General features: G+C 42.0%; 1 protein-coding gene across 1 annotated transcript; it reads right to left on the reverse strand.

Annotated features, from left to right (window-relative positions):
• Positions 1–371: 371 nt before the first annotated feature.
• On the reverse strand, positions 372–11,014 carry LOC119179854 (uncharacterized). The gene is made up of 7 exons (XM_037430977.2): positions 10,645–11,014; positions 7,515–8,430; positions 5,566–5,691; positions 4,165–4,212; positions 3,713–3,788; positions 2,046–2,107; positions 372–470 (listed from the first exon to the last, which is right to left on the reverse strand). The coding sequence occupies exons 1-7, from the start codon at positions 10,884–10,886 to the stop codon at positions 420–422; spliced, it is 1,521 nt and encodes a 506-aa protein (XP_037286874.2). The 5' UTR covers positions 10,887–11,014; the 3' UTR covers positions 372–419.
• Between the last annotated feature and the right edge of the window lie 273 nt (positions 11,015–11,287).

Genomic DNA, 11,287 nt, shown 5'->3' on the forward strand with positions numbered 1-11,287 from the left:
TACACTCTCTGAAAAGTTTTGTGGATGTGAACATGCCTGCCTACATGTTCCTAATGATTCATTTCTCAATTTAATAAACAGCACTTTGTAATATGCAGAGTTGTGATTGAAATTACCTAATGTATTGTTACTAGGATGTGGGACGTTAATTTGCGTAAATAGTAAAAACTGTCATTCCATTGGTCAAAATGTATTCGATTTGCTACTGCCACTATTTGATTAGCACATGATCCAGTTTTAGAAATTATTATCCGGAAATCCGCGTAATACAGTACAATATGCAATGTTATATTGAAAACTGTGCTCATGCTCTGAACCACTTCGCTACGGAAAACCGCAGAAAAAAAAAATAAACAACGAAGAAAATAATGTAAACTGATGGGAAATGCTTTATTATTTCATTAAGACGGTCTTGCACTTCAGGATGATAGGACAACTGGATCAATTAGTTCGGTCCACAGAATTGAAACCTGAAATGGATAGACATACAACAACAGCAATTATATAAATTGGTAACCAAATATGTAACACTCATTTGAGCTCATTGTACACCATGTTCAGAAACAGCACTTTCTTCTGACATAGAACAATCAGTCCAGCTTGGTTACAACTGCAATATCCCTTTCAGGCACAATTTAGGACAAACTTTTTGTGAATGAATCAATTTTCAATAGTAATTTACTACAATGTGCTAGAAGTTTTGTCGTAAGAAAGGTTAAAGCAGTTGGGTGTTGCCTTGTAAAAATATTCTAGGGAACCACAATAGACTAATGAAATGTCTGCCCATTCTGCAGTTGATCATAATGCATTTTGCAGTATAAAAGGATAAGAATCTGATTGTAGAAAGCCGTGATGGGTAATTAAATGCCCACCTATTCTGTGATTGATCACACTGCATTTTTTCTTGAAAAATTTGAATAGCAGACTTTGAGTACATGCATAAGTTAATTACTTGCTGAAAGCATTATGAGAAATACGTTACTATTTCGCTGTTGCTGTTGTCAGCGGCAAATCAGACATCCAGTTATACGTGATAGCATGCACACTAAAGTGCTAATCTTTTATAAACAACACACTGCCAGTTAAACAAACCATAAGCCAATTGCTGAGGGGGCAAAATTTACTTAACGATCAGTACTTGTTGCTCTTTATGTTGTAAATGTCACAACTGTTTACATTTAGTCACGACCGGCAAAATCTAATCACACACACAAATACATACCAGTGTGCCTGATGGCTATATGCGAAGGTAGAGAATCGCATTCGCGCATCAATTCTTTTTGCTATTTTGGGCAAAGGGCAGATGAAGCACCAAATAAATGCTTTTTTTATTTAAAAAGTTTTGTTTAGTAATACTGCCAACCCTCATGAAGGGTCACAACAGAGAGAACAATACAGTGATCATATTACAATACAATTACACTTTTAATGCAGTAACACTTGCAACAATACATATTACAATGCAATTTTAATTACATGCATAAAAAATTGTATAGTATCGGGCTTTTCAAAATGACAAATCTCGCGTGAGAACCCAGAACAGCAAAACTACAAAAACTTGTGTTTGTTGGAAGCTGCAACTCGCAGACACTCACATTTAAACGATGGATCAAAGAAGTGCAATGCACACATAGTGTTAAAAATGAATAAATAAAATTGGACACATAAAACTCGAAAGGTGTATTGCTGCGCTACATAATTATTGGCGTATCTTAAAAGATCACAAAATATGGATGTATATGAACCAAACCAAAGTTTATAAAGGGCACAAAGTTCCAACTACATACACGATTAACATAGTTTAATTTTGTTGGTCTGCCTTGTTTCCTCACATTTTATGCCGACGAGATGAGGTGCCATCTAACATAAGATTACATATGACAAGATGGATGCTGCTGCAAACATGTAGCCTGTTTGTTTACCTAATAGGCTGCATTCCAGAATCTGCTCAACTGATGCTAAGGTGATTATTAACAGGGGCTGCATTTGTGTTCAACTAGGCGCCGACAGATCGGTGCCCCGAGCACGATTGAGGCTGTACTCACCACTTTTTCCACTGGAGGCATGCCTTCATCGGGCACCTCGAGCTCAAACTTGCCACCATAAGCTGGTAAAAATGAAATAAATAAAGAGAAACTACATTTAAACTTTCATATAACGAGCTGGAATATAACGAAATATCAGTTATAACGAAGTAAACAAAAAATAGTCTTGGTGTAATATAGTGTTTCAAATATACCTTTTATAACAAATCTTTGAATATAACTTTATGTTCGTGTAAGATGCAACTTTGTTATAATAAGGTATGAGTGTACATTCTATTCTCAAAATAACGAATTTGAATATAATGAATTATTAGTTATAACAAAATAAGCAACGAATAGCTTTGCTATAATGTGATATTAATATTATTAAGGTTTGTAACAAATTTTCGGATATAACGAAGTAATTTCATGGCAGATGTGACTTTGTTATATAAGGTTTGAGAGTACTTTAATCTACATATAGAAATGTACACAAGATTTACCTTTGCAACAAAGACGGGGCAGCTGCTATACAGAAGAAGTTCACAAGAAGTTTAACAAGCACAAAGTTTCTTTGCAAACACAGTAACAACAAAAGACACACAGATTATTAAGTATGTAGAAAAATACAATTTGATCAATCTATAGTCACGTGTACCCAAGAGATGACAGCTGAAAGTATGATATTCATGTTGCCTCAAAAAAGTGTTCGTTGCAAACTTTGACTGGCAGTATGCTGGTCATAATTTTGACATTTCAATTTCCCTCCCCAAGATGATGAGGCTAAAACTGTGAAAAAAAAAAAAAAGACCGGTTAATGCAAGCTGGCCATGCATTCCATGAACTATGGGGGTATTCTTAACACGTGTGAAACATAATGTAGCCAAAGTATGATTCAATGAACCATATCACTAAAATCAAATTGTTTCATGTCCTACCACACCATAACAATCTTTTGAAGCTCTATGTGTACTGACCATAAAACTATTGTCACTTATCACAAAACAATGAAAAAAAGAGAAAATTGGGGTACCCTTAACTTCGCCTTTAAGAGTTGAACGGGCTAGCGATATCCTGTCCCTAGTGCGTACATCAAGCACTAAGTGCATGAAATCTTTTCGAACTTTCTATGCACCCGCTACATGCCCTTAAGGGTCCAGTAAAGCGTGCTTCTTTTGTAGTGGTTGACTGGCTTTAAACCATGAGGTCATTACGATAATTACGTGTTCTGATGCCCGGTGGCAATGTACGCTTGTAACACGCATTATTAGTGCAATATTTCATGTTGCACTGCTAAGCATGTATAAAGAATGCGTGTTTGTAAATTGTGAAAGTTACTTTCACTGCCCTTCCAAGGAAAGGAAGCTGTTCCCACTGTATTCACAAGCAGACACGGTTCGATCCCCACTCGGACCCTGTTTTTTTTTTATTGTTTCTTTATTTGCACCTTTCTCAATTTTTCGGTCATGCACTGGATGAATTTTCGCTCATAACAAACACCGCCGGCTACGACGCCGAAACTTCTGCGGAACAAATTCTTTAACACTATTGCGTTAAAAGGAGCGAGGAGCTAACTGACCGCGGTTTTACGGTCAGTACACAGTGCGAACCGACTGGCCCGACAGCAAGCACTTTCGAAGCTCGACCGTTGACTCAAACTGCGTCGTTGAAAAGTCAAGTGCACTTACTCTTCTTGGCCTCGGCTCGCTTCAGCTCTATGCTCAGAAAGTCGCTGACGGCATTGTGTTGCAGAACATTACCTTCCTGAAAAGTGAAACGAATGAAATTTAAATCAAACATCCCCTCACTTCTACATTTGAAAAATCATCAAGGTAATGCCCTTCCAGGACCTTCCATTTCTACACAGAAGTCACAAAGGCTCATTGGCCACGTGCTGTACAACGCTGCAACAATGACGTGATGGCACTTATATTAATGACAATTAGATTGCACCTTTTATCATGACTCTTACAGATTTAAAGACCAAATGAGCTACTACGTTAACTAATGCTTGGCAGAGCAGTTTTGAAGCGTGAGAGGTCACAAACATTGCTAGGTCATTCCAAAGGCTACTGTGGTGCGCAAAACACCGCGATACAATTTACAGCTGTGGCAAATTATAAGTAAAAGGACCATTTACCTTGTAATCGGACACGTTTGGACAATAGTTAGCATCCAGTTCCAGTATCTAGATTAGAGAAAGGATAACAAACATGTCAGTCTGGCTAGACACACTCGAGCTGTGGCGGCTAGCCAAATAAGTCAATGAGAATGTCAAATTTACGCGCAAAAGGTGGAACCTCGATGCATGTAGTGAGAAGTAGCAGCCGTATATTCGGATTTCACTGCCGTCAAAACCGTTTCTATAGGCTGACACACGCAGGTGATACACTGACATTTTACACTCGCACGTAGAAGCTGCACTCTAGATTTTTGCGACTTGTTGCTCTCAAAGGACACCCTATGGACACTTTTATTCTCTGATGATAAGACTATGTATATCAAGCTAGTGATGATTATAGCGAAAGTTGGCGACAGTAGTACATTTAAACAGTTTCCCCTTGTTTCTGCTTGCGGACAACAATTTCGCATAATTGCTTTGGAGTTATAGTTAACACTAACGGCAAGGTATTCATACGAGTACTGAGGGAATGAATAGGTCAAGTCGCAAAGTCGCACTATGGTCACGTACAACCTTACAACAGGGAGAGATTTCAGTCTCAAAAGCAGACAAACATTAGCCTGCACACATGGCCACGTAAGCTAGACTGACACCATAAGCAGGACTGCCGGTGACGCCGCCACCAGGGAGCTTCACCGAACACACTCAAACCTTGATATTACAAACAGAGATAAAACAAATTACCAGTTACCAAGAACTAAATGAATAATTCACTCATAGATACGATGTTACGGATATATATCTATAACAAATTTTTGAACTTAGTGTACTTACTTTCGTGTAAGATGCGGCTTCATTACAATGAGGCTTAAGCAAACGTGAGTGGGAGACGGTGAAATTGAAAACTGGGTGAGTTAGTGACACTTCGACTTAATGTGTGGAGCAGCACGCGGAGAATCCACCAAACCTTTGGAAAAGGACTTAGCGATTTCAAAGGACCACCGCTTAAGTGGGATTAGCACTTTAGTTCCAGAAACAACGTGCTGCTTGCTGCCTTCAATCACCTAAGCTGGAGTGCTCTTCCATCTTCTTAATAGGGTAGCGGAATAGTTTTACAAAAATCAGAGCGTGACAAGAGTAACATTATGTTTCTACCATTCCTACAACAAAAAAGTTACGATGCTATATGATTCGGATTTAAATGAAGTTATAATGAAGTTATTTTAGGAGCAGATGTGACTTCCTCATAATAAGGTGTGAGTGTATGTACAGGCATAATGGACCCTATACTTCTAGTTTTTGCTAAAAACTGTAAATTGTTGGGTGACCCTATTATGGCCTCTATATGTTATATACTCGACTATGTGTGAGATGGAATTAAGATGTCACAGCACTTTATTCAAGACGCAGCTGCGTTACCTTGAAAGCTATGACGTCTCCCGGCTTGGGCGGCACTTTCAGCGGCGGGTATTTCGAGTAGTTCACTTGTCTTGCGGGTGCATCAACAGAGTCTGCACTCGATGCTGCCGCGTGTTCCTCCGCCACCTTCCAATGAAGATTGTAGTTACAGTATTAATATGGAGGCACACTGTTTCAAACAACCACGATAACGATTCTCACTGAATCCGATCCAGTTCATTGCAATGGCTTCCCACAAGACCTCTCTAAAGATGCTGAAAGATTTGCGAGTGATATCCTGCCTTAACACCGGCTGTAGCCACAATCACATAAGTTGCATCTCTGCAAAAAAAAAGTATGGAGACTAACACCACAGCTCACTTAAGGTCTTATTAAAGGGGCCTTGCAACACTTTTTCTAGTAATCATCGAATGGCTCCACTGAATGACTATTGCTTTACGAATACATCATTGCTGCAGGAAATTTTAGAATTTTTTCAAATACGAGCGGAGTTATAGCAATTTGTTGAGCAGCGCAATCAGTTTCTCTTTTCTCTCATCCCGAGAAGTGTGCTGGAAGCTAAGCGTCAAGGGATTGCACAAGGGGAAAAAGTTAGTCACATTTGCATTATGACTGCCAGCGCTTCTTTTTTTTTTTATTTGAACCCACACCCAACTGTCAGCGAGATCGCGAGCGGGCACACGGCACCGTCCAGTGGTTGATGCTGTAACCATGCGGTCCTGCGATACCAAAATGAGCCAGTGGGCCCAAATTCGGGTATATGACGCGGCTATTTGAGTATATGGCATCATTAGTAGAGAGCAAAGGGAGCAAGTCTAGCTGAGTTTGAGAATAAACGGTAAATTCCAGGCTGCATGCCGTGCTGTAACATTTGGCTGGCGTGTTGTCAGGAGCCTTGACTAGTGATACGCAGCGTTATTTGGCCATGCTGAAAATGAGTTGCAGGGCCTTTTTAAAGCTGTTAACCTCAAAGGCACGCAGATAGTATTGGCATTATCAGTGTCGGCTCAGTGCTACAACACTTATGCAGTCGTGGCCACTGACTAGTAATGACACATTACTAGTACCCAGTTAAATCATTTGCCAAATGTTTTAGCATAACTAGGTCGCAACGCTTAGTTGCAAACAGCCACTTTGATTGAAAAAGACTATTTCAGATTGCAGACACAGTTCAAAGTGACCCAATTACAAAAATTGAGCAGTGAGCGAATAATTCCAAACAGACAGTTTTCAATTAAAAGGGACTATTTTGTGACTCGCCGTCGTTTTGTAATTCCACTGTGACTGAATGTTTGCAACCACCTCGATCACGCAACTTCAAAAGTCTCTGGCGCAACCTAGTCCTAAAAGAGTACCTTATTAATGTCTAAATGCGAGCCAGTTGATTGCATTCACAGGTAAAACAGCACAAAGTGACGTTTAGTAATAAACCAGGATTTGGTAATGAGGGACGCCGCAGTGAAGCGCTACAGAAATGTTGACCATCTGGTATTGTTTTACGTGCCCCGACATCGCACGGTACATGATCATTTAGGATTCTGCGGCCCTCTGAAAATGCGACCGCCGCGACCAGGATTGAACACGCGACCATAACCACTTATCCACTGTGAAGGAGAAAGTTTTTTACTGCTTTCGCTACTAACTGTATAAACACGATACGTTAAGCGAGCTTTTGATAAAACTAGCTGACAGACAACGTAACTATATCACCAGTGTTTTTTTGAGAAAACAAGCTTTGATACTTGACGAGCGTGCAGCTAGAAATGTTCATTATTTCTCCCTCCCCAGTGTGCACACTTTAAAAGTATATCAGCGAGTTTTCATAAAAAAACTAAAGTAGTTAGCAGTCATTGAACAGATTGATACAGGTAGTTCTGTGCAACTTATCTATATTTTCTTTGCGCTGTTTCGCCAACGGATGTGAAAAAGAAGGTCTTTTTCTTTACTACCTCTGGAATCTTGGCGTTCAATGTGGGAGCTTCTGCAGGTGGAGGCACGGAACGGTAGGAGCGTGTCGCGGGAGAATCCCACGACGATGCCCGACCATTCATGAGTGGAAGCTGATTTTCCTGGTTCGTTGAAACGCTCTGACTAACTTGTGCTACGCAAGGTGTTGGTTGGACAACTGCCGGTTGCACATTCTGCTGGGAAGCTACTTGCTTTTCTTCTTCGTCATCATCATCATCTGACGATCTACTGCCGAAACGAACATGTCTCCCGGTTGGCAATTCCCCTTCAGCGAGCTTCACGAGAGCGCGCACTGCGGCTGTTTGTGGTAAGCTCGGTGATGCGACTGGCGATGGAAGGCGTGGTGCTGCAGGCAGGCTCAGTGACTCGGCAGCTTGGGCGCCATCCTCAGCCGGCTTTTTCTTCTTCCTCCTAGGCCTGCGTTTTTTCTTTGGAGGGCTCAACGAAATCGATAAGCTGGGGTCTGCTGGGGCCACGGGCCACCCTTGTGTGCCTTTGAGGCTCTGACTTAGTGGGGTTGAGCAAGCTGGTTCGTTATGGAAGGGCGTGCTTGAGACTTTGACAGCTGGGAAGTGCGGTGTGGCACCCTGCTTCGGTGTCGTCGCCGTTGAAGTGGCGGAGCGGTCGTGGTCGGCGGCTCCAAAAACATTGCTGGCGTTGTCTTCGGGTGACTCGTTGCTCTCCGAGGATTCCCGTTTTCTCTTTTTTTTCGTCTTCTTCACAGGCTCGTCTGGCGTGGGAACATCATTGGCGTTAGCCTCGGGTGACTCACTGCTCTCCGAGGGTTTCCTTTTTCTCTTTTTTTTCGTCTTCTTCACAGGCTCACCCGGCGCGGGAGCTGCGTCGTCATCAGGTTCGGTATCGGGTTTTGAGGGCTGTTGCGCAGGTGTGACAACTCTGTTGGAAGAATTAAATAAAGAGAAAACGAAATATAGAGACAGTGCCACTTTGAATACACCGTCGTTTATCACAAATTTCAATGAGCTAAAAAGAAAACTACACTGTGTAGAGGACCAATGAGTGCATATTGCCGTGTTTGTCTTCTTCGCTGTGTTCTTGTCTCTCGTGTGTGCAGAATATGATTCAACTCACCCAACTATTAGTTTTACATCATTTACCATCACATGATCTTTTGAGACAAGCATCACAAACGCATATTGCTTTTCGTTTCTGTCATAAGTACCTTGGGTCTTGCATCAAACCAGCTTGATGTTACGGTCAAGTTCTTTTTAAAAAAAACGAAGTGTAAATTTAAGGGCTCGTTGTCTTCTTTAGTCACAAGATCAACGAGAAATAACAGAAAATGATGTCAAGAGAAGTATAGGGGTGTTATTAGAATTGTAATTTAAATGCAAAGAAAGAAAAGTGGACAAAAAGATAACTTGCTACAGGCAAAGACTGAACCAGTGACCTTAACATTTACATCACAATTTCTTCACACTTCCATTACAATTGCTTCCAATAACATCTCCTATACTTCGCTCGGCAAGAATATGTGTTAGTTTTTATTATTATAAGGCCAGGATCTTTGCTACTCTGCATCATATTGTGTACTAGAAATAATAAAAACAGTTTCTGGAAGCAGGAATTGCAAACGAGGCTGTTTTTTGCGCCTTGAAACTGCAGTGCGTGATTGAAAGCGTCGCTTTGCAGATGAGCAGTTTTGCAATGCAATCGATTCAGTGATATACAACTATCCAATTCCCATGTTATTCCTACGAAACGCTAGCCAGTGATTACCTTTGCAGGCACGTGATGTACAGGCATCAACATAAACGACAAGAATAAGGCACCGTTTGAGGTGCTGTAAGGGCACAGCTTTCTCCAAATAAAAAGATGAGGCCCCTGACTACAAAAGATAAAGATATATTGGCGTTCCGGCACCCGCAATAGGAGCCTTGTGCACAACTGTGAACGAGGCTCTCATAGCAAAGCCAAAAGGTCTCTATAATTTTATTCCCTTATGGTCGGCACCCTCACCTTTTTATTGAATGATTCCTCCCGACCAGACGGGTGTTCGTCGAATTTGAATTCTCAGCAAAGTAAGATATCGTTTTGTTTCATATAAGCACAGAATTAAGCAAAAGTCTCTGCTCACACCGAAGGATAACACAAGCATGCAACAAGAAAAACAAGCAGAGAGGTAAACCAAACATCACAAAGTGCCCGCTCATTAATAAAATGCATAGTATTGTGCACGTTCATTAAGACACGCCCATCTCTCGAAGTTTACTCTGCCTTCACAAAACGAAATGATGATGATGCTCCTTGGATGATTGGCAACGACCCACTCAGGGGGATCGGTACAGTAACTTGTTTGTTTGTAGCCTGGAGACTGTGGCACATGTTCACTACGGGGGATTGGCCAAGAATACAAATAGTAGCCTACGAATGGTAACTGCACTATTGATTACCAACATATTACAAGAATAACGAAAAAAAGAATGAAATATTACAAAAAAGGAGCAAGCAGCAAGTACATCTTTGCTGAGTCGGCTTCCGGGTATATGCCAACAGCTGGCGCCGTAGTCACGCATTGGACATGCAAAGTTGGAAGCCTTGCGTTTGCATTTCGCGACACTGAGCATGCGTCGTACGCTAACCGCTTGCGGGCGAACGCAACGAACGCTAACTTAATGTACGCTATTCGAAAACTTCCCTGAAGAAAATCTCGCATTCTACCCGCGGTTTTGCAGCGCGCCACAGTTTCGATCCTATCAGCACTAACGTGTTTCTGACAAGCGCGCACAGCAATCATGCTCTTTTTCTCACGTGTCAAATGATTGATTGATTGATATGTGGGGCTTAACGTCCCAAAACCTCCATGTGATTATGAGAGGCGCCGTAGTGGAGGGCTGCGGAAATTTTAACCACCTGGGGTTCTTTAACGGGCACTTAACACATGGGCCGACATTTCCGCCTCCATCAGAAATGCAGCCGCCGCAGCCGGGATTCGATCCCGCGACCGGCGGCTCAGCAGCTAGCCGAGTACCTTAGCCACTAGGCCACCACGGCGGGGATTTGTCACGTGTCAACCCCTCTGTGCTGTACGAAGGGCGCGCCTGTCATACCCACAATAAGTCCGCCTTTTGGCAAGGCATTCCGTAGTACCTCACTGTATCTTTGTCCCTCAATATCCGCAATGGCTCGTCGGGCGGCAACCAGGCATCGTCGAGGTAGAGTTCGCTCTTCTTGGGAACGCCGTACTTGGCTCGTATCAACTTGGTAAACTGCTTCACCGTCGCGGTCTCCGCTGTGTCAACCACGATCCACACCAAATTGTGCGCCTCCCTGTGCGGAACGGCGAGGCCCAAGTCCAACTTCACTCTTATTTCTGCATCGGCGCCCGCCATGTCTGAACAAAGCAGTTTCGTTTTGAAGCGCGCGCCCTCACAACCACAGAGTTACTACCATTTGGTTATGCTCACAACGAGGGAATGCTCTTAATTTTGTGCTCAAGTATTGCAGCTTACAACGGTTAATAGGTTGACATAGACTTTACAATACGTTTTAAAACATGGCCGTTATGACGTTTTAGGCGTAGATAAGCATGGCATTGGAGATTACCAATTACTGCTCACGAAGCTTTTTATGAATGCTTTAACTCTATGTTTAAAATTAAAGTTGACAGCGGTTTGCAGAATGACACCGATTTTTAATGTTATACGTTGTGTCAGTGTGCTTTTTCACTTATTTTCTGTCATGACTTCAATTACTTTGTAAAGCCCAGATCATGCGCTATCATCATGTGCGT

This window comes from Rhipicephalus microplus, chromosome 7 (assembly GCF_043290135.1).
Source record: "Rhipicephalus microplus isolate Deutch F79 chromosome 7, USDA_Rmic, whole genome shotgun sequence".
Lineage (NCBI taxonomy): Eukaryota > Metazoa > Arthropoda > Arachnida > Ixodida > Ixodidae > Rhipicephalus > Rhipicephalus microplus.

Coding starts and splice junctions, on each gene's coding strand:
- LOC119179854 (XM_037430977.2), bottom strand. CDS start 10,886: ATGGCGGGCGCCGATGCAGAAATAAGAGTGAAGTTGGACTTGGGCCTC. Junction 8,431..10,644: donor AGGGACAAAGATACAGTGAG/GTACTACGGAAT, acceptor TTCTTCCAACAG/AGTTGTCACACCTGCGCAAC. Junction 2,108..3,712: donor GCGAGCCGAGGCCAAGAAGA/GTAAGTGCACTT, acceptor CATTTTTACCAG/CTTATGGTGGCAAGTTTGAG.